Source organism: Nylanderia fulva, unplaced genomic scaffold, assembly GCF_048542155.1.
Source record: "Nylanderia fulva isolate GAGA-0341 unplaced genomic scaffold, ASM4854215v1 Scaffold11, whole genome shotgun sequence".
In the NCBI taxonomy this organism is placed as follows: domain Eukaryota; kingdom Metazoa; phylum Arthropoda; class Insecta; order Hymenoptera; family Formicidae; genus Nylanderia; species Nylanderia fulva.
The window spans coordinates 5,147,971-5,171,432 of NW_028189302.1; the positions used below are offsets into that span (position 1 = coordinate 5,147,971).

Here is a 23,462-nt window from a genome sequence, read left to right on the forward strand (position 1 = left end):
ATAAGTTCAAAAATATTAATATTATCAACCATTGATATAAAATTTTTAATTTTTTATTTCATCAATATACAATCTTATTATTTACTGTTTTTACAGAAAAATGGCTTTGATTGCCCAGATAGCACAAGCTATTTGAAAAGAATTTATTTGTATGTCACCAATTTTGAGTCCCTTTTCAAATACATATAGAATTTATTTTATAAAATAGAATTAATTTTTATAAAATGAATTCTATATGTATTTGAAAAGGGATACTCAAAATTGGTGACATACTGGTGACATACAAATGAATTCTTTTCGAATAGCTTGTGCTATCTGTGTGTTCATATATTTTTTACACATTTTGGAATGAATATTTTTGTGGAATTTCCACTCAATTATTTTATTTCAGCTCTCAATTAAGAATGTTTGAGAAAGACGAGTCCAAAGTAGTGGTCGACAGATAACGAAAGAACATTACATGATTTAAATATGTATATATGTTCTCCAATACCACATCTTAATTAATCTGTATTTATCGTATTTATCTTACGCCTAACGTATCAAACCTCGTTCGTTTTTTAGTAGATAATAAAAAGCTCTTATTTTTCGTCATTTCACATTTGGAGATTCACTTTTTTATAAAACCGGACGTCACATTCGGAAATTCACTTTATTATAAAGCATGTACTCTGTGCTTGTGCTCTTGTTAAGTTTATTTGTATCCTTATTGCGATCCGAACTTCATTTGGAACTGGTTCAAGTGGTAAGTAAATGTAACGTTTTATACATATGCCATTGTGATATTAATATTTTTATAAAATTCTGCGTCTAAATTGTGCACTTTATAAATTTATATATATATAAAATGCACGCACAGTATGTATAAAATTCTGACACAAGGAATTAAGAAAATTAAATTAGAATCGAGAATAAAAGAAGTAATAATGAAAAAAACAATTAATAATGACAAACTTTGTTCTGTTTTTTATTTAAGTATCTATATATTTATATAAAGTATACTATTTTATATATATTATATGTGTAAGTGATAATCATGTAATATAACATCGAATATCGCATATATCAGTTGATGAGACATGGAGAACGGACGCTGTTGCTTAAAGAAACGTATCCCAAAGATCCATATAATGGATTAATTTATGAACCATGGGGTTTTGGCCAATTAACCAATGTAAGTAACGTATACGTTAATAATAATATCATATATTTATGAACACTCAATTATATAATATTACTCTTAGAGCACATATTTTTTGCAAAGATGTCACGTGTTTTAATTTATTATTTTTATTAACTTATGTCATTGTATCGATAAATTAAAACTTTTTTCTTTTATCTCATTTACTTCGTACGTCAAAGCAAGAAGTCTGTGTTTGCGCATATGTTTTTAATGTTGCTTTACATTAAATATTACATAACTAAATATTTATCTTCTTTGTTATCAGTCACACGTGCTAATGTGAAAAAATTAGAAAGTTTTATATCTACATAATGTTATATAAACACGAATAAAATTTTAATCCGCAGACAATATCAAAAAAATGATTATAAATTGTTAAAAAAATTAAAATTTATCTTATTTACAATTATTTTATGAAATAATATTTTTTTATTTTTATTATTAATATACATATTATTTTATAGATATATTCAATATAAATAATGCTCTCTTTTACCTTTGTATGCTTTTAAGGCTCTAATTAATTATAGATATTATTGATACAAGATTGGACTATCTAAAAACTTTAAAAAATAAACACTTACTCTGTAATCTTGCAGCAAGGAAAGCTGACGGAATATCGAATTGGTACAATGTTGCGACAACGTTACAACGAGTTTTTGGGACCAATTTATCATCCACGTGATATCTATGCTGTCAGCTCAGATACTGATCGCACAAAATCGTCTCTCCAATTAATGTTAGCAGGATTATATCCTCCAGATGCGTTACAAATGTGGAATCCGGATTTACCGTGGCTCGCTATTCCTACGCATTATGTGCCTGAAAGAATGGACATGTTATTAAAGCCTGAACATTGTTCCATGTTAGTATTAAACTTTTATTATAAATTTTGTGTATTGAAAATAATAGCATTCTTTCAAATTGGTTAGCAGCTTCTCCTGTTATTAATTTCTTAATTGCATGTATTGCAATAAATATTTTATTAGAAATATTTTTAAATGTTTTTCTTTAATAACTGGATATTTCAATTTAACAAACATTACATTTATAAAAACTCTGATCTTTTTTAAGAAAAATTTATTGTAATTTTAATATTTTTTAGTTACAAAGCAGCTTTAACCGAGGTAAAAGAAATGAAAGAAGTCCGCAGTAAAATCGCAATTTACAAAGACTTTTTTAAATTTTTGAGCGAGAAAACGGGATTAGTCGTCAATGAACCACTTAGTGTTTACAAAATTTTCGATATACTAACATCACAAGTAAGTCAAACTTTTTAAAGATAAATATATTGATTTATATAAAAATATTTTATATATCGGATCAATTTACTTTTTCGTGAAAATTTAAATTTTGTTTTCTTTCTCTCACTGCCTTTCTCTTTAAAATATTATCAAAAATTATTTAATAGTTCAAATGTAAATACTCTATATATTTATAATAAATATATTAAAAATTCTTAATGTTTGTAAATATTTGATGATATATACTTTCATTTTCCGTATTTTAGAAAATTATGAATTTAGCTTTACCTGAATGGTGCACCGATAAAGTATATCGAAAAATGCAGGATTTAATTGTGCTAGAGTACGATATCCGTTCGTATACGACTGAATTAAAGCGACTGAACGGCGGTACGTTGATCAAAAAGTTCATCGACAATATGAACGTGTATAATTATCATACAAATCCTCGCAAAATGTACGTATACAGCGGTCACGAAGTGAATCTCGCTGCATTTGTCAGAATACATAATATCAGTGAGCCGAGAATACCAGATTACGGATCAACGTTTATATTCGAAAAGTTGCGAGACGAACAACAAAATCTTTATATCAGGGTAATTATATTTTAATATCAATTAAAATTGCAATTGAAACAAATTATACAACTAGAAATTATATAAATTTTATTTTAAATTGAAAATTATATTACTACCTAAATGTTTGCTTCCTTCGAAGATTATTCTGTGGACCGGTTCCACAGGAGAATTGATAAATATTAAGCTGCCAGACTGTGATGAAATATGTCCTTTGAAAATTTATTTGGAGCTCGTTCGTGAAATGATACCTTTACACCACGAGGTGACTTGCTTGTGGGATGATATAATCCAAGAAAGCTTTGAAAAATTATATAGAACATGATAGGAAATGTTGCACAGGTATTATATAGATTAAATAAAAATTACTATATGTATATGTATTGTTGTACTCGTAAATAATACAATTTGGAAAACGGAAGAAAGAAATAAAATGTGATATATCAATAAAACATTTATTGTTTTAATTCTTTTTATAACACATTATATCTTCTTTGATAGAAAGACTTTACCAAAAAATGAAGATAATTACATAAAACTTGACAATATGTTCTATTTGAGTGGAAGGAAATCATTTTTAATCTGCAATGTATTATATAATTACAATTAACAAAATAAACATTTTTATTATGTTCTTTTTGAATCGTTTATAATCGAACATTGTAGTGTTAATAAAATATGAGTCATTCTCAATTTGAATACACAATATAACAATTAAATAAATAAATTTTTTTTAGAAAAATTATATTTACAATATGTTCCTTTTATACAGAGTACTTCATCGCATAACTGCATTATTGCACTAAACTATTCACATATACACTGTCAAAATATGATATCTATCATTTTTTATTAAATTTAAAAATTTATGAATATTTAATATAACTTTATGTACATAACATTCTAATGTATATAACATTCTAATTAGAGCCTTGCGCTATTGCTGTTTCTTCATTAAATTGATTTTCTTGATTAAATTGTATATGCTGCTCTGCAACATGTGGTAAAATATTCCGTCTCCGTGTAATCTTTTTCTTATTGCAAATCATTTTGTCATCGGACAGAATCAGATTCTGAATTAGATCTACGAATGGACAGAGTATTTCACAATTTGGAATCTGAATTTCGTCGATGATAGATGGAATGCCCCGATAATATAAAAACTGTAATTTATATGTAAAAGGATATTTATAAAATTATAAAATAATAAATAAATAATTTATTTATTATTTTTTAATTATTATTTTTATCATTAAATTCAATGTAAATAATTTTTTAAAAATTTTAGTATATAATTTCCATGTTTTTTTTTATTTTACAGTTTACAACTCCGATGCTGCACATCATATCGGTGAGTCTCATCAATTTTTACTTAAATTTTGGGTAATCATTTATTTGAGAAATCCTCTCGATTTTTACAATATTGTGTATATCTTTGTGCGCAAAATTTTATTTAAAGAAACACATATATTTCTTTATAAATAAATTTTATCTTACTAACTTTGTCGACATCCAACAATGAAAACATCTGCTCTCGTCAGGTCAAAACAAATAGCAATGCAACGGTCGGTACCTAAGATAAGGTGACCAATGCCATGCACCGTGCAATGACGACACATTATTATTATTATTATTTTTTTTTTTTAAAGAAAAGGCTATGGCTAATTAATACGGAGACAAATATTTATTTGTAATCATTGTGAGCAAAAAAGAAAAAAAATAATGACACAAAAAATAGATTCATTGTCAGTATGAGATTGACATTTTCGTTTATGCAAGTTACGTAACTCCCCTACGAGATCTACGTCCCGCGCAACTGCAGCACTTAAACTCGAGCTAGACCTGACTGCGATTAGATGCATTCGATCAGTGCGCTTCCTGATGTGGATGCGTTAACATGTATATGTAAAAGTGGTTGATTAAGAATTCACATTTTTTACAAACACGATAATGACGCAGGATTATGTTCTGTCTCGTCATCGTTCGACGTTATTATTATTTCTTTACTACGTTGCATCGTCCATCGTGATTGCACAATATTGCATGGAAAAAGACCTCGATCCGATTTGCGACGAGAGTACGTAAATGTCAGAGTGTACAGATGCATGATTTTATAGATCGCATCGAATTATGTGAAGGAGCCTCGAGAGCAGTCTCGATAATTTATATACGATAATTATTTTTTTCTATATAATCTATATAATATATTATTTTTTTCTATATCTTTAAGAATTTTTAAATCATAATCATTATTTTTTTCCAATCTTAGTAGGAGCACTATTTAATATTGTTCATTCACTGAGATTTGCCAAGTCTCAAAATATACATTGCACAAGTTGCAGAACAATACTAAAGATTACTAGAGTATAACTATACTTCACTATTATATAATTCAATAATAGAAATATCGTCATGCGTGAATAATTTCTTGAGTAAAAGAAACGAAAAATTTAAATGAAACAATGTTGAATTATTATATAAAAATAATTGAAGTCAACCTTTGAATTGAAGATAACGATAAGTAAAATAGTGGAATTTAGGAGTATTGTTGTTATGTGAAATCGTTGACTTAATGTCGCTGATTTAACACGAATGTAAACTAATCTTCTTTGATGATTTTAATTGCAACAAAACACAAAAAAGGATTTGATTAATATATTAATAATTTATATATTAGTTTAACGTTTATTATATATATATATATATATATATATAGGTATATATATATATATATATATATATATTCGATTTTCAAAGATCACGCGTGGGATGTTGTGTATATATATATATATATATATATACATATGTTGTGTATATATATATATATATATATATACGTATATATATATATATATATATATATATATATATATATATATACACAACATCCCACGCGTGATCTTTGAAAATCGAACATTGTTCTACCTATAAATATAAAACTTTTGCGTCACTGTTATCTGCGATATTAAAACAATAAGTTTAAAAATATTATTATCGATTATTGATATGATATTTTTAATATAAATATAAATTAACTTCAAATTCCAACACCTCAATGAAAAAATCGAACATGAAATATAGTAAATAAAATATAACACAATAAATTAAACTTGAAATTATCAAAATAATTGGCTTTGCAGAGTTTTCTAAAGCCATTGTAAGTTTAATTGATTTGTCACAATCTGTCTTTTATCTATAATCTTATACAAGCGTTTTGCTTCCACTTTGTATCATCCTTCTATCGTTTCTAGCAGTTGATCTTGTTACAGTCTTACAAAGACAAATACGCATATATACATATATTTATATTACCATTTCTTATTGGACAACAATCTCATTATTTACTGTTATTGCAGAAAAATATGTCTTTGTGTACATATCTCTTAACATTTCGAAACGAATATTATCGCAGTGTTTTTTCGCAGAATTTCCGCGAAATATTTCATCGAGCTCTCAATTAAGAATGTTTGAGAATGACGAGTCGAAAATATAATGGTAGATAGATAACGAAAGGACGTCTCATGATGATTTAAATACATTCTCCAGTACCGCAATATTATTAGTCTGCGTTTATCTTACACGTCTTGAGTATCGAACCTCACTCGGTTTTCTTCGAGCAGATAAACGCTCTCTTATTTTCCTTAATCCGGACAACGTATTCGGAGATTCATTTTATTACAAAACATGTATTATGTGCTTGTGCAAACATTTGTGCTCTTGCTAAGTTTATTTGTATCCTTAGGGCAATCCGAATTTCATTTGGAACTGATTCAAGTGGTAAGTAAATATAACAATATAATATATTGTATATATATATGACATTGTGATATTAATATCTTTATGAAATTTTGTGACAATAGTGCAATTTATATTTATAAAAAGACACAGTATGTGTATAAAATTTTGACACAAAGAATTAAGAAAATTAAATTAGAATCGAGAGTAAAAGAAGTAAATATAATAAAAAGACATTATAATGATATAAGCTTTGCTCAGTTTTTATTTAAGTATCTATATGATATATGTAAGTAGTAATCATGTAATATAATATCGAATATCGCATATATCAGTTGATGAGACATGGAGAACGGACACCGTTGTTTAAAGAAACGTATCCCAAAGATCCATATAATGTATCAACTTATGAACCATGGGGTATTGGCCAATTAACCAACGTAAGTAACGTATACGTTAATAATACGATAAAATATCATATTTATAAGGTTAATAATAGGATAAAATATATTTATTAAAATTCAATTTTATAATATTAATCTTAGAAGGGAGCACATATTTTGCAAAGATGTCACGTGTTTTAATTTATTATTTTTATTAACTTATGTCATTGTATCGATAAATTAAAACTTTTTTCTTTTATCTCATTTATTTCGTACGTCAAAGCAAGAAGTCTGTGTTTGCGCATATATATGTATTACTCTACAATCACTCAATTTATGTTTTTAATGTTGCTTTACATTAAATATTACATAACTAAATATTTATCTTCTTTGTTATCAGTCACAAGTGCTAATGTGAAAAAAATTAGAAAGTTTTATATTCACATAATGTTATATAAACACGAATAAAATTTTAATCCGCAGACAATATCAAAAATATGATTATAAATTGTTAAAAAAATTAAAATTTGTCTTATTTACAATTATTTTATGAAATAATATTTTTGTATTTTTATTATTAATATATCATTTTATAGATATATTCAATATAAATAATGCTCCCTTTTACCTTTGTATGCTTTTAAGGCTCTAATTAATTATAGATATTATTGATAGAAGATTGGACTATCTAAAAATTAAATCATATTTACAGCAAACCCCCGACAAAATTAACCATTGTTTTGATGAACAATGTATAACTGACAGAAGTAAGCCCGAAATAAATAGATGTTGACTGTTAGTAGAAAACTTAGTCATTACGCGTTGAGAAAATATAAAACCACAGTGGTTTTATATTTCCTCAACGCGTAATGACTAAGTTTTCTACTAACAGTCAACATCTATTTATTTCGGGCTTACTTCTGTCAGTTATACATTGTTCATCAAAACAATGGTTAATTTTGTCGGGGGTTTGCTGTAAATATGATTTATTGTATTAATCTGATTACTTGAAAAGGGCTGCAATGACAGCCGAAACGTTGTAAATTAAACTAATTATTTAAAATAAATTATTGCCAGTCTGGTCGACTTTAAAATTGGAGGAGAGTTTTTCATTATTTATTACTGGCGACTCTTAAGAATTATCATTTATTAAAAAATAAACACTTACTCTGTAATCTTGCAGCAAGGAAAGCTGACGGAATATCGAATCGGTATAATGTTGCGACAACGTTACAACAAATTTTTAGGACCAATTTATCATCCGCGTGATATCTATGCTGTCAGCTCAGATACCGATCGTACAAAAATGTCTCTTCAATTAATGTTAGCAGGATTATATCCTCCAGATGCGTTACAAATGTGGAATCCGGATTTACCGTGGCTCGCTATTCCTACGCATTATGTGCCTGAAAAAGTAGACATGCTATTAAAGTCTGAACATTGTTCGATGTTAGTATTAAATTTTTATTACAAATTTTGTGTTTTGAAAATATTTTTAATACATAAAATTTGTAATAAAAGTTTAATACTAATATCGAACAATGTTCAGACTTAATAGCATTTCTTCAAATTTGTTAGCAGCTTTACATATTATTTATTTCTTAATTGCATGTATTCCTAAAAATTAAAAAAAAATGGCTACACAACAATATTTGGAAATATTCAAGAAATATTCATAATTTTTTTTCTTTAATAGCAGGATATTTTAATTTAACAAACATTATATTAATAATTTGAACTTTCCTAAGAATAATTAGTTGTAATAATATTTTTTTAGCTACAAGACAGCTTTAACCGAGGTAAAAAAAATGAAAGAAGTCCGCGATAAAATCGCAATTTACAAAGACTTCTATAAATTTTTTAGCGAGAAAACGGGTTTAGTCATCGAGGAACCACTCTTTGTTTACGAAGTTTTCAATTTACTAACAGCACAAGTAAGTTAAACTTTTTTAAGGTAAATATATTGATTTATATAAAAATGTTTTACATATATGAAAAATTTAATTGAATTTTCCTTTCTCTTTACCTTTTGTTTATAATATTATCAAAAATTATTTAATAGTTCATATGTGTAAATCTATGTATTTAATTATTGAAAATTCTTAATTTTTGTAAATATTTGACAACAATATATACTTATTTTTGTCCCGTATTTCAGAAAGCTATGAATTTAACTTTACCTGAATGGTGCACCGATGAAGTGTACCGGAAAATGCAGGATATACTGGTGCTAGAGTACGATATCCGCTCGTATACGACTCAATTAAAGCGACTGAACGGCGGTACGTTGATCAAAAAGTTCATCGACAATATGAACGTGAATAACCATCATACGAATCCGCGCAAAATGTACGTGTACAGTGGCCACGAAGTAAATCTCGCTGCATTTGCCAGAGTGCATAATATCAGCGAGCCGAGAATACCAGGTTACGGATCAACGTTTATATTCGAAAAGTTACGAGACGAGCAACAAAATCTTCATATCAGGGTAATTATATTTTAATATCAATTAAAATTGAAACAAATTATACAACTAGAAATTATATAAATTTTATTTTAAATTGAAAATTATATTACTACCTGAATGTTTGCTTCCTTCGAAGATTATTCTGTGGACCGGTTCCACAGGAGAATTGATGAATATTAAGCTACCAGGGTGTGATGAAATATGCCCTTTGAGTACTTATTTGGAGCTCGTTCGTGAAATAATACCTTCAGACCACGAGATGGCTTGCTTGTGGGATGATATAATTAATAATGGATTGTTGAACCTCTTCGCTGAAAGATTAGATAGACATTTATAAAAAAAATTTGTATAGGTATTATATAGATTAAATAAAAATTACTCTATGTATTATTTTTGTACTCGCAAATAATACAATTTGGAAAACGGAAGAAAAAAATAAAATATGATATACTTATTAATAAGAAATTTATTGAATTATCTGTTTTCATTCTTTTTCTAACACATTATATTGTATCTTCTTTGAGACTTTACCAAAAGATGAATAAAAGTACATAAAAATGTACAATGTTCTATTTAAATGGAAAGAAATCAATTGTAATCTGCAATATATTATGATCACAATTAAGAAAATAAACATTTTTAATTCGTTTTTTTCAATCATTTAATATTGTAGTGTCGACGAAATATGATTTACTCATACATTTAAGGCAAAATAAGCAGTATAACAAATAAATAAAATTTGTTTCGTCAAAATAATATTTACAATATGTTTTTTTTATACAAAGCACTTCATTGCATAACTGCACTATTGCACTAATCACTAAACTATTCACATATATTTTGTCAAAATATATGACAATATCATTATTTACTAAATTTCAATATTTATGAATATTTAATATAACTTTATGTGTGTAACATTTTAATTAAAGTTTTGCGCTATTACTGATTAATTTGTACATTTTGCTCTGCAACGTGGCAGAATATTCCGTCTTAGCATAATCCGTAGTCTTTCTCTTATCGCAAACCATCTCTTCATCGGACGGAATCAGATCCTGAATTAGATTTAAGAACTTGTGGAATGGACAGAGTTTTTCACAACCTGGGATCTGAAGTTCTTCGATGATGGATGGAATGCCCCGATAATATAAAAACTATATTTCAAAAACATTTATAAAATTATAAAATAGTAATTAGTACGAAAAATTAAATATAATTATCAAAACGGGGCAATATAAATAATTAAATTTGTAATATATTTTTATATTACGAATTTTACATTAACTGATAACTTAATCACTAGCAGCGTTATCTCACTTTGATAAATATTTGTAAAGAAAACTAATAAAAAATTTCACAGGAAACAAGAGGAGGGATAGATTGAAAGCAATAAGATAATAAAAAATAAAAATTAATTTTAATATAGATCATATCGCAAGAGATACGATCGATATATTTAGTATCAAATCTAAGAAATTGTATGTATCTCGAAGGACTATATAGATTAAATTATATTATCGGGGCGTAATTAATCAGACATCAAGAAATATTATATTATTTGATAACACACTCACCTTAACGTAATACTGTTTATCTTGCTGTAATAATTCTAAAATAACCGCGCTGGAATACTCAGGAACATGAGGCTTGTACAAGTTAAATGCATGCAACATCGTTGCAATGTTGCTCTCGTGACCACTGTACAAATAGATTTTTGTATCCAGTGATTTTGTGTGGGGCATTTGCGCGATTATCATATTGTCCAACATTGCGCGAATCACCGGGCCTGAAACAAAAAGAAACTCTCTTAATAATATATATTGTATAAAAAAAAATTGTTATAAATATAAAGATCAAATTTTCTGAATATATATCTTACCAGCGTAAAGCCTTCTTATTAAAGGAGTAAAATTAGCAATGTCGTATGCGGTTACAATTCCATCGAATAATGGACCGTCAGGGAAGTAATCGTACGCCCAGTTGGGAAGAGTCAGATTCAGAGACGACTCCGATACAAAAGTATGATATAAATAATACAAGTCCAAAGGCTTCTCGATTTTTTTACCCGTTAGATCTGTCAATTTATTCATGATGTCTGTAAATTGGGACATTTTCTGTTTTATTTCGGGCAAATTCAGTATACGCTCGTATTCATCGAGGAATCTACAAAAAAATCTCAGATATCTCGTTTCCCTTTTGCAGAAATCTATAAACTTGAAAATTCATTTTTTTCATCTCTGCAATTATAGTACAATTATTTTTTTTATTAATTTTCTAAATATTGTATTATTTTACCTGTATTTGTTTTTTTTTCCGGAAATACGCATTTTTATATCAAAAGATCTATAGATACTCTTATTTAAACGATAATTTTCTACTTACGGCTTCCTTTGATTTGTTTCGGATAACATTAGTTGAACTTACTGTGGGCACTCGTCACTTAGAAAAAAATTGTCGTCGACACGTGGAATATATGTTGTCGGAATCGGTTGCCAATTTAAATCAGCGTTCCATCGTTGACGAGTATCGGTAGGCGGAAACAAGGCAGCTAGAACAAGTTGCAGGGACATTTTCGTTCTATCGTAATCCGAACTATGACCCATGATAAGCTTAGGCAGATACAATTCGCCCAGGAAATCTTTATATCTGTTGCGCAGGACTTGTCCCAATTCATATTCACGAGCTTTGCCTTGCTATAAAAATTGCGTAAATAATAGTGAAAATGAATGAATTAATTTTGAATTAATGAATTAAATTTAAAATGAATTAGTTAAAGTTTTTATTTTTACGAAATTTTATTTATTTATTTATTTTTTTTTTTAGAAAAAAACATGTTAGTTTTATAACTTCTAAAAAATTTTGAAAATTTGTTGATTTTCAATTTTTGAAATGTAATCATTCAATTTTACAAACTTTTATTAATTTATATTCTTTTGCCACTACTACTTTCTTTCATAAAATATCAAAGTGAGATAAAAGTATATTACTCACACTGGTCAAATGAGCGAGGCCTGTTGGAAAGAACGAATAATTTACATAGGGATCGTTTGGAAACATTTCGTATCCGTTGTTATCGGGTGTCCGATCGCCATGTCTAAATATCTGTATAAAAATTGAACAAGAATTATTTTTTCTAGTTATTTGCAATCACAGATTTAAATAATTTGGAACAAATATGATTTAAATTTTATTTTAAACGCTAAATGTTATTTTATCTTAAATTAAAAAATTTATTAATATCACTTACCACATTAACTAATTTCAACTCAGGCTGTATACTCGTGATCAAAATCGCGTTTAGACTTACAAATAGTCCAATCGACAAATAATTGCCGAGAATGCCGAACGACATGTTGCTGCTACCTAATCTGAAAATGTAATGCCATTAGACTTAAAGTTAATTCCCGTTCACGGATGACAAATGTGATATCGATAAAACTGATAAAACTTCTTCATATAACCAGCTGTAAAGGTGTACGTAAAAATAATGTTCCTTTGTTCAAAATAAACGTATTTGAGAGAGATAGCACGCTTACATAAATCATAAAATAAATGCAGGATGAAGAATCAAGTAGGGCAAGAATTCAAAAATTTTTTAAAAATGTTATAAGAAATAATGAACTTCTTATATATATATATATATATATATATATATATATATATGAAGAAACACCTGCAACTGTGAAAACATTACATATTTATATTTATGTACATGTAATTATGTTAATTACATATATTTTTAATGAGACCTAAATTTGCTCGAGTTGGCCTTCTTCATGAAACATTTTGATAAAAGGTTTTTTTCTTAACATGGTGATAGTAAAAGTAGTTTACCTTAGCTTCTGCTAAAAATGCGAGAAAGAGAAAAACGTTTTTTACAATTACTAATGAAATATTATTATGTTAATTTAAAAGTAACATTTCTAAATAAGTATGCAAGTTTAATCAAAATATTTGAAAACAAAAATTAACATCATGACAATAGACATTAATCACGAATATTTTCCGGGAATCTCTCTCTCTCTCTCAATGATTGAAGTAAAGTATTTATTTGATTTTTCTATGTAGTACTAATTAGATTTTATTTTACATCAAAATATGAACTATCTGTAAAAGATTTTTCTCATATTTTCATATATATAGAATATTTCATTTGAAGTGCCGCGAATTAATCTTGAGCAATATAAGAAGAAATTGCTATAATTATTACTTACATAAATTGCGATATAAACATAAAAAATAATATTTGGATACAAATCATAATTTTTTAAAGTGTACTTTTGTTTATTTGTTTTATAATACAAACTTATGACATTTCACAAATATAAATATATATCAAGATTAAACTTTGTGTCTTAAAAGACTTCTCGTCAGTAAAAAAGCGCACTGTTGTATTCATGTGGTCATCTCCAATATTATCTCATTTGAGAAGGACCTAAATCACAGGTCGAAACGTCATGACACTTTGATTGAAATAAAGCATTTGTAGTCCAGTATTGGTCTTTTTTTTGATATTATATACTTTCATTTTTGGTTTCACTTTTTTTATGAATAATTTTAATATAGTATAACGATTATCGAGTTCATGTATATGTTTTAATGTTCACAGCAATTGAATAAATAAAAATGGAAAAAAGGACAGCAAAGTGAAAAACAATCGCAATTCGTTCATAATATATATAAATAAATTAATGTTATTTTTTCGGTACTTTTACTCTCGCTTAAATACCTTAATAAGGTGTATGCGTACACTGCTTACGTATTTTTATCTATTGCGGACGTCTTAATTAAGTTGTACACTTTTCTCTGCAAATCAACAGAAAAATTAGGTGTCGATTTTTTGTTGCAAATCAACTCGTTATCTAATGGATACAGATCTTCAATTAAATCCAAGAACTTGTCCAAAGGACAAAGAATATCGCAGCCTTGGATTTTAAGTTCCTCAAAAATCGGCGGAATGCCTCGATAATACAGAAACTGCGAAAATTCATTGCGGGATAAAAATAATTTGCATTACGTCTCCCTATTATTGAATAATGAAATTATTGATGACACACTCACCTTGACATAATATTCTTGATTGATTTTTTGCAATTCTAATACAATTGCGCTGGAATACGCCGGAAAATGTGGCTTGTATACACCGAAAATTTGCAACAAAACTGCAATGTTACTATCGTGACCACTATATAAATAGATTTTTGTATCCGGTGGGTTCGGATTTTTTGCCGCTAACATATTGTTTGCCATCGCACGAAGCATCGGGCCTGATATAAAAAAGATTCTCTTATGAATATGTATATATTGGCGAGAAAGATATAAATCTGTATATAATAATACACTGAAAAAGGTTTGTTAAATTAACAAATGTTTAGTTCAATATGTTCAAATAAATCATTTATTTGAAACAAATATTTATTTGATATAAGAAAATTCTTTCCAAAACAAATAAATATTTATTTATTTCAAATAAATGATTCATTTGAACGTATTAAACTTAATATTTGTTAATTCTACAAACTTTTTTTTTAGTGTACAATTATAAATGTAAAACATATATTATTCTCTTACCACTGAAAAGTCTTCTTATTAAAGGATTATAATTCGCAGTATTATATGCGAATACTACTGCATCGAACAGTGGACCGTCAGGAAAGTAATCGTAAGCCCAATTGGGAAGGGTCAGATTCATAAACGACTCCGAAAGAAAAAGTTGATATAAATCTACCCAATCCACAGGCGTCTCAATATTCTTACCAGTTAGTTCTGTTAACTTGCTCAGTATGTTCTTAAATTGAGAATTCTTCTTTTCCATTTCGGGCAGATTCAAAATACCAAAATACTCATCGAGGTATCTAAAAGAGATCTTATTGTTAGATATATGTACATCGTTTTTCCTTTTTTTTTATAAATCTCTGAGTTTAAAGAAATATTTATCTTATATCTTTGAAATTATATTCAAAATTGTTTTTTGTTTGTCCTCTCTTTAGAACTTTTTTATACTTATTTTTGAATATATAAATAAATAAATATTATATTGTGTGTATTTATAGTTATATGTTTTTTAAATACATATATAATAATTTTGTGTTTGTTGCTCATCTTTATTTATCTAACATTAGTCAAACTTACTGTGTACACTCGTTACTCAAGAAAAAAATGTCGACGACACGTGGCACATATGTAATTGGAATCGGTTGCCAGTTTAAATCAGTTTTCCATCGTTGTGTATCCGTAGGCGGAAACAAGGCAGCTAGAACAAGTTGTAGGGACATCTTTGTTCTATCAGTACCCGAACTGTGAGCTTTAACGAGATTCGGCAGATACAGATCGCCTAGGAAGTCCTTATATCTGTTGCGCAAGGCTTGTCCCAATTCATATTCGCGTTTCTTGCCTTGCTGTAAAAATTTCGAAAGTAATTGTGCAAGTGAATTAATTAATCTTAAATCCAATTAATTCAAGTTAAAAATTAAAATATTTACTTTAATTTGAAATCAACAGATTTTATATTAACAAACAGAACATAAATTTTATCTATGCAAAAAAGGAAAAATATTATACTAACTTCATATCTTCCAAAAATTGTGAAATAAAATTATTCGTAATTTTATTTCTCAATTTTTGAATCGTGAACATTTGATTTTACAGATCTGACTTATAATATGTCCATTAAATTATTATTTGACTCACATTTTTTTCATAAAAAATATCAAAGTAAGATAAAATTATAATACATTACATTACTTACATTAGTTAATTGACCAGGGTCTATCCACCAGGGAAAGGATGAATAATTATTTGGATCTTTCGGAAACATTTCTTTTTTTTCGGGTGTGCGATCACCATGTCTGAATACCTAAATAAAAATTGAATAAAAATAATTACTTTTAGACATTTTTAATTGTAAATTAAAATATTTCGAAAAAAGAGTTTATTATATATTACATTAAAGTGCTAAATTATATCTTGTCTTAAATTAAAAAAATTAACAATATTGTCCGTTCCTTACCACATTAACTAATTTCAATTCTGGCTGTGTACTCACGATTAGCATCGTATTTAGACTTATGACTACGAGAAGCGACAAATAATTATCGAGAATGAAGAACATCATGTTACTGATGCCTAATCTGTAAATGTAGTCCTATTAGACTTATAATTCTCATTCGAGAGATTCTCATTCTCATGATGTCGATAAAAGCCATAAAACTGATAAAAATTCTTTCACATAAACAACTCTCACATATACATAACAACATATACATATACATGCAAATTATAATTCTTTGGTCGGGAATAAATGTACGAGAAGTAACATGATTACATAAACTATAAAATGAATGCAAGATAATCATAAGAAACAAATAAAGATGTAAAGATTAAAACTTTTTTATATGTAAGAGATAAAAAGTTTATTTGGATTAAGAAACTAGTTAGTGTGTGGAAATATCTTACATAAAATGTGTATATATGTATGTAATTACATGTGTGTACACACGTGTAATTATGTTAATTATATGTATAAATTATTAACAAGACTTCACAGGCGCATTTGTTCTTCTTTTTAAGAAGTCTTACTTAATAGTTAATAGAAGATAATACTTTAGTTTCGTATGAAAATCTATCATAGTCTATTCGATCAGCAAATTAACTCTTCTGGCAAAATATTAAATAAAGCTAGATATGTTCGATATTTGATTACAAACTAACGATTTTGATAGAGATACCAGATTCTAGTATTAGATTCCGATTTACAGACTCTGATTACGACAGCTCGTATCAGTGCATTATTGAGCATCAAATATATGAATATAAGTACAGAAATTACAAATCCTAAAATATTTTTTTATACTTTGTAATTTGTTTATTCTATTTAAATAATAATAATAATAATGCTTGCTTAATATAAAAAGAGAATGTTATATAAATTGAATTATTAAACTTCCATTTTAATTTTTTAATAATATTTATTACTTTTAAATTTGTCTAAATTAAAAAATCAGTATTACAGCAACAAATCATAATTTTTATATTATAACACCTTTTTCATTTGAACAAAATGAATAAATATATATTCATATATATTTACACAAACAAACACAAACTTAAATAATTATATAATTTAGAAAAACAAATATTCATCACTTTCTCTCCACAATATCCATCAGTTTCACTTCTTGTGAGTAAATAGAGATGAAAAAGAACAGCTTTGTAAAAATAACTTGATCACAATGTGTTCATGATATATTGTACATAATTTAATTAACTTTATTTACGACACTCATCTTGCGTCTGAGCACCTTAGCAAGGTATATGCATTACTTATACGTTTCTATCGATTGCGGATGTCTTAATTAAGTTGTATGCACTTTTCTGCAAATCGACAGGATATTTTATGTGGGCAAAATTAGGTGCCTGTCTTTTGTCGCAAATTATCTTGTCATTTAATGGAAATAGATCTTCAATCAATTCCAAAAACTTGTTGAAAGAACATAAAACATCGTAACCTGGGATTTGAAGTTCTTCGAAAATCGGCGGAATGCCTCGATAATACAGCAGCTGCGAGAATTCATTGCGCGATAAAAATAATTAAACTTGCATTACATCTCTTCATTATTGAATAATGCAATTATTGATGACACACTCACCTTGACATAATATTCTTGATTGAACTTATACAATTCTGTAACAAATGCGCTGGAATACGCTGGTAAATGTGGTTTGTATACGCCGAAAATTTGCAATAAAACCAGCAATGTTACTATCGTGACCACTGTATAAATAGATTTTTGTATCCGGAGGGTTCGGATTTTTTGCTGCTATTAAATTGTTCAAAATTGTGTGAATCATCCAGCCTAAACAAGAATTCCCTTATAAGTATAAAAGTATAGGATGAGAAAGGTATATACATACAGTTATTACGGAAATACAATTATAAAGATAATTTATCTATATATATCATTCTTTTACCGCTGTAGAGTCTTCTTGTTAAAGGATTATAATTTCCAGTATCATATGTTAATACAACTCCATCCAACAATGGACCATCAGGAAAATAATCATAAACCCATTTGGGGAGAGTTAGATTCATAAACGACTCCGAAATGAAAGTGTGATATAAATATAATAAACCCGTAGGCACCTCGATATTTTTGCCAGTTAGTTCTGTCAACTTGTTCCCTACATTCTTTAATTGAAACGCTCTTTTTTTCATATCGGGTAAATTCATTATACGATTGTATTCGTCGAGGAATCTAAAAAAGACCTTAAATATATATCATATTTTCCTTTTTTGCATATAAATCGTTGAATTTGAAAAAAATATTTATCTTTTCTTTAGAATTATAATATCCAAAATTATTTTCTTTTTAGAACATTTTTTTTCTTATTTTCTAAATATTACATTTTAGCTGTGTTTGTTTTTTTTAAATATATATAACCACTTTTTGTTTGCTGTTTTTTTTCCCATTTACTTATTGATATTGGTCAAACTCACTGTGGACACTCGTTACCCAAGAAAAAATTATCGACGACACGTGGTACATATGTAATCGGAATCGGTTGCCAGTTTAAATCAGCTTTCCATCGTTGAGTATCCGCAGGCGGAAACAAACCAGCTAGAACAAGTTGCAGAGACATTTTTGTTCTCTCAGTATCCGAACTGTGAGCCATGACGAGCTTGGGTTGATACAGATTGCCCAGGAAATCTTTATATCTATTGCGCAAGGCTTGTCCCAATTCATATTCGCGTTTCTTGCCTTGCTGAAAAAATTGCAAAATTAATTTAAAAAATGAATTAATTAATTTTAAATTATATTAATATTAAAGTGTATTTACTTTAAATTGAAATCAACATATTTTGCATTAAAAAAGTAAATAGAAATTTTTTCTTTGCGAAAAAGAAATAATATATACTACTTTATAATTTCCAAAAATTGTGAAATAAAATTTGTAAGTTTTACTTCTCGATTCTTGAAACGTGAACATTTAATTTTACAGATATAGCTACAGATATAATATTTACATTAAATTATTCTGACTTTATCAAATTTTTTTTATAAAATATCAAAGTGAGAATATATTACATTACATTACTTACATTAGTTAATTCACCTCGACCTATCGATCGGAATGAATCATTGATATATGGATCATTCGGAAATATTTCGTGTTTCTCGGGTGTTCGATCACCATGTCTAAATAACTAAATAAAAGTTGAATAAAAATAATTACTTTTAGATATTTTTCATTGCAAAATTAAACATTTAGAAAAGAGATTTATCTTACATTAAGTGCTAAATTATATCTTATCTTAAAGTAACAAAATTTCGTAATGTCTGTCACTTACCACATTAACTAATTTCAGCTCAGGTTGTATACTCACGATTAGCATCGTGTTTAGACTTATAATTACGAGAAGTGACAAATAATTTTGAAGAATGAGCATCATGTTACTGATGCTTAATCTGTAAATGTAATGCTACTAGACTTATTGAGATGTTCTATTCGAGAATGATAATTGTCGTGATAATACTGATAAAAGCTCTATCATTTAAACAACACTAAAAGTGTACATAAAAATTATATTTTTTTTGTCCAGAATAAACGTACAAGAGATAGTCTGATTACATAAACTATAAAATGACGCAAGATAATGAGAAAATGCAAATAAGGATAATTTGAATTGATAACCATTCGTAACTGTACAGAAACATCCTACATTTATATACTATATATATTATATTATATTCATATATCATTATAATATTTATAATTTGATGTTCAATAATGCACTGATACAAGAATCTTATTATTGTCTATTATAGTTATTAAGAAAAAGGTCTTTTATCATAAAGTTTCATAAAGAAGACCTATGAACTTGTGTCTCATTAACAATGTATATATGTAATTAACATAAAAACATGTGTACACACACACAAACAAAAAGGTTTTCATAACTTAAAAAGGCGAAATTTTTCTTCAGTATTTTCTAATTTCCCTTTTTATTAGAACATTTATTTATGTATAAATTTAATAATTGTCGATTGTTTATGCATATGTATGCGAATGTATAAGAATCGAATAATTAAACATGAACAAAAAACAGCTTCGCAGAAAATAATTTGATCGCAATGTTCATGATATAATGTAACTAATTCAATAATATATTATAAAAAATTATTTAATATTTTATCCGCAAATAATTTTTATAAAATCCACTAATCCTCTCAGGACTTATCATTTCGGAGATATCGCCGTTTAATTTGGTTTTTGTCGTTTTATCTCGAAAAGGCCACATCTTAGAACAAATCTTTGCTTTGTCTTTGTTTTTGGACGCCGCCTTTCCTAAATAAATGCGAAAAACGAATTAACGAAAAGAGATAACAAACTTCAAAATTATCGAAAGACTTTCGAGAATCAATAACATGTCTTTTTTAGAGAAGAATATAATTGCTATTTTGGTACTTTTATTTTACATCTGAAACATCTTATCAAGATGTATGTGCGTTATTATTTATGCGTTTCTGTTGCGAATGCCTTAATTAAGTTGTACGTAATTTTCTGCAAATCGACAGGATATTTTATGTGGGCAAAATCAGGCGTCTGCCTTTTGTCGCAAATTATTTCGTCGTTTAATGGAAATAGATCTTTCATAAAATCCAAGAACTTGTTGAAAGAACATAAAACATCGTAACCTGGGATTTGAAGTTCTTCGAAAATCGGCGGAATGCCTCGATAATACAGCAACTGCGAGAATTTATTACGCGATAAAAATAATTAAATTTGCATTACATCTTCTCTTTATTGAATAATGTAATTATTGATGACACACTCACCTTGACATAATATTCTTGATTGAACTTATACAATTCTGTAACAAATGCGCTGGAATACGCTGGTAAATGTGGTTTGTATACGCCGAAAATTTGCAATAAAACCGCAATGTTACTATCGTGACCACTGTATAAATAGATTTTTGTATTCGGTGGGTTCGGATTTTTTGCTGCTAACATATTGTTTGCCATCGCACGAAGCATCGGGCCTGATATAAAAAAGATCCTCTTATGAATATATATTCCGCGAGAAAGATATAAATACAATTATAAATATAACTATAAAATAATTTTCTGCATCTATCATTCTCTTACCACTGAAAAGTCTTCTTGTTAAAGCATTGTAATTTCCAATATCATATATTAATGCAACTCCATCCAACAATGGACCGTCAGGAAAATAATCATAAGCCCATTTGGGGAGAGTTAGATTCATAAACGACTCCGAAAGAAAAGTTTGATATAAAGCCAACCAATCTATAGGCGTCTCAATATTCTTACCAGTTAGTTCTGTTAACTTGCTCAGTACGTTCTTATTTTGAGACTTTTTCTTTTCAATTTCGGGTAAATTTATTATACGATTGTATTCGTCAATATATCTAAAAAAAAATTTATAATATGTAGCATATTTTCCTTTTTTGCATAAATCATTGAGTTGGAAGTAATATTAATCTTTTCTTTGAAATTATAATATCCAAAATTATTTTTTTTTTAAAACATTTTTTTTTTATTTTCTAAATATTGTATTTAAGCGATATTTGGTTTTTTTTTAAATACAAATAATTTTTTTGTTTGCTTTTTTTCATTTATCTATTGACTATAGTCAATCTTACTGTGGACACTCATAACTCAAGAAAAAATTGTCGGTGACACGTGGTACATATGTAATCGGAATCGGTTGCCAGTTTAAATCATTGTTCCATTGTTGAGTATCCGTAGGCGGAAACAATCCAGCTAGAACAAGTTGCAGGGACATTTTCGTTGTATGAGTATCCGAACTGTGACCCATGACGAGCTTGGGTTGATACAGATCGCCCAGGAAGTCTTTATATCTATTGCGCAAGGCTTGTCCCAATTCATATTCGCGTTTCTTGCCTTTCTGAAAAAATTGCGTAACTAATTTAAAAAATGAATTAATTATAATTTTAAATTATATTAATATTATAGTGTATTTACTGTAATTTGAAATCAACATATTTTGCATTAAAAAAGTAAACAGAAATTTTTTCTTTGCAAAGAAGAATAAATATATATGCTACTTTATAGTTTCCAAAAATTGTGAAATAAAATTTGCAAGTTTTATTTCTCGATTCTTGAAACGTGAACTACTTTTTTTGGATATAGCTTATAATATTTTCATTAAATGATTCTTTTAACTCCATCATATTTTTTTCATAAAACATCAAAGTGAGATTATATTATATTATATTACTTACAAGAGTTAATTTACCTTGACCTATCGACCTAAAGAATGAATTATTCATATATGGATCATTCGGAAACATTTCGTGTTTACTGGGTGTTCGATCACCATGTCTAAATAACTAAATAAAAGCAGAATACAAATAATTACTTTTAGATATTTTTTATTGCAAAATTAAATATTTCGAAAAGAAATATATCTTATATTAAGTGCTAAAATATATCTTATCTTAAAGTAAGAAAAATTAACAATGTCTGTCACTTACCACATTAACTAATTTCAGCTCAGGCTGTAGACTCACGATTAGCATCGTATTTAGATTTATAATTACGAGAAGTGACAAATAATTATTGAGAATGCAGAACATCATGTTACTGATGCTTCTGTAAATGTAATGCTACTAGACTTATTGTGATGTCCCATTCGAGAATGATAATTGTCGTGATAATACTGATAAAAGTACTATCATTTAAACAGCTCTAAAAGTGTACATAAAAATTATATTTTCTTGTTCAGAATAAATGTACGAGAGATAGCATTATTTATAAACTATAAAATGAATGCAAGATAATGATAAAATGCAAATGAAAATATGGAGTTTAAAATTTTTCATTTGTT

At 27.5% G+C, this 23,462-nt stretch overlaps 5 protein-coding genes, 2 long non-coding RNA genes and 1 pseudogene across 12 annotated transcripts; 2 read left to right on the top strand and 6 right to left on the bottom strand.

Moving 5' to 3' along the window:
- Window positions 1–170: 170 nt before the first annotated feature.
- Window positions 171–4,791, top strand: LOC114936815 (venom acid phosphatase Acph-1-like). Of its 2 annotated transcripts, XM_029310129.2 has the most exons (7): window positions 173–745; window positions 1,070–1,174; window positions 1,783–2,048; window positions 2,289–2,445; window positions 2,694–3,023; window positions 3,145–3,344; window positions 4,324–4,354. In XM_029310129.2, exons 1-6 carry the CDS (start codon window positions 665–667, stop codon window positions 3,325–3,327), a joined length of 1,122 nt encoding a protein of 373 aa, XP_029165962.2. In that variant the 5' UTR covers window positions 173–664; the 3' UTR covers window positions 3,328–3,344; window positions 4,324–4,354. The 2 variants fall into 2 exon arrangements, with proteins under 2 accessions (XP_029165963.2, XP_029165962.2); XM_029310130.2 differs by lacking the exon at window positions 3,145–3,344 and having other exon boundaries at window positions 171–745; window positions 4,324–4,791.
- Window positions 1,376–2,792, bottom strand: LOC114936818 (uncharacterized). The gene is made up of 3 exons (XR_003820780.2): window positions 2,716–2,792; window positions 1,768–2,005; window positions 1,376–1,457 (listed from the first exon to the last, which is right to left on the bottom strand). It is a non-coding gene; the product is annotated as an uncharacterized LOC114936818 (long non-coding RNA).
- An 82-nt stretch (window positions 4,792–4,873) lies between the features above and the next one.
- LOC114936814 (venom acid phosphatase Acph-1-like) lies at window positions 4,874–10,052 on the top strand. The gene is made up of 7 exons (XM_029310128.2): window positions 4,874–5,079; window positions 6,745–6,779; window positions 7,073–7,177; window positions 8,304–8,569; window positions 8,898–9,054; window positions 9,279–9,608; window positions 9,724–10,052. Exons 1-7 carry the CDS (start codon window positions 4,953–4,955, stop codon window positions 9,922–9,924), a joined length of 1,221 nt encoding a protein of 406 aa, XP_029165961.1. The 5' UTR covers window positions 4,874–4,952; the 3' UTR covers window positions 9,925–10,052.
- On the bottom strand, window positions 6,430–8,614 carry LOC146724961 (uncharacterized). The gene is made up of 2 exons (XR_014925722.1): window positions 8,289–8,614; window positions 6,430–7,529 (listed from the first exon to the last, which is right to left on the bottom strand). It is a non-coding gene; the product is annotated as an uncharacterized LOC146724961 (long non-coding RNA).
- A 268-nt stretch (window positions 10,053–10,320) lies between the features above and the next one.
- On the bottom strand, window positions 10,321–12,980 carry LOC146724962 (venom acid phosphatase Acph-1-like). The gene is made up of 6 exons (XM_085487119.1): window positions 12,835–12,980; window positions 12,579–12,689; window positions 12,012–12,280; window positions 11,467–11,750; window positions 11,162–11,373; window positions 10,321–10,741 (listed from the first exon to the last, which is right to left on the bottom strand). The coding sequence occupies exons 1-6, from the start codon at window positions 12,937–12,939 to the stop codon at window positions 10,514–10,516; spliced, it is 1,209 nt and encodes a 402-aa protein (XP_085343245.1). The 5' UTR covers window positions 12,940–12,980; the 3' UTR covers window positions 10,321–10,513.
- An 867-nt stretch (window positions 12,981–13,847) lies between these two features.
- On the bottom strand, window positions 13,848–16,753 carry LOC146724963 (venom acid phosphatase Acph-1-like). Of its 3 annotated transcripts, none has more exons than XM_085487101.1 (7): window positions 16,633–16,753; window positions 16,336–16,443; window positions 15,720–15,985; window positions 15,159–15,442; window positions 14,649–14,854; window positions 14,347–14,564; window positions 13,848–14,022 (listed from the first exon to the last, which is right to left on the bottom strand). In XM_085487101.1, exons 1-7 carry the CDS (start codon window positions 16,699–16,701, stop codon window positions 13,983–13,985), a joined length of 1,191 nt encoding a protein of 396 aa, XP_085343227.1. In that variant the 5' UTR covers window positions 16,702–16,753; the 3' UTR covers window positions 13,848–13,982. The 3 variants fall into 3 exon arrangements, with proteins under 3 accessions (XP_085343227.1, XP_085343215.1, XP_085343221.1); XM_085487089.1 differs by having other exon boundaries at window positions 16,597–16,751; XM_085487095.1 differs by having other exon boundaries at window positions 14,317–14,564; window positions 16,597–16,750.
- Window positions 16,754–17,832: 1,079 nt separating this feature from the next.
- On the bottom strand, window positions 17,833–20,119 carry LOC146724964 (venom acid phosphatase Acph-1-like; annotated as a pseudogene). Its single transcript, XR_014925713.1, has 6 exons — window positions 19,936–20,119; window positions 19,687–19,791; window positions 19,084–19,349; window positions 18,558–18,841; window positions 18,236–18,442; window positions 17,833–18,146 (listed from the first exon to the last, which is right to left on the bottom strand). The product of XR_014925713.1 is annotated as a venom acid phosphatase Acph-1-like (transcript).
- A 270-nt stretch (window positions 20,120–20,389) lies between these two features.
- On the bottom strand, window positions 20,390–23,460 carry LOC114936816 (venom acid phosphatase Acph-1-like). Of its 2 annotated transcripts, none has more exons than XM_085487131.1 (6): window positions 23,110–23,460; window positions 22,858–22,965; window positions 22,255–22,520; window positions 21,737–22,020; window positions 21,425–21,630; window positions 20,390–20,933 (listed from the first exon to the last, which is right to left on the bottom strand). In XM_085487131.1, exons 1-6 carry the CDS (start codon window positions 23,212–23,214, stop codon window positions 20,847–20,849), a joined length of 1,056 nt encoding a protein of 351 aa, XP_085343257.1. In that variant the 5' UTR covers window positions 23,215–23,460; the 3' UTR covers window positions 20,390–20,846. The 2 variants fall into 2 exon arrangements, with proteins under 2 accessions (XP_085343257.1, XP_085343256.1); XM_085487130.1 differs by having other exon boundaries at window positions 20,867–21,335.
- Between the last annotated feature and the right edge of the window lie 2 nt (window positions 23,461–23,462).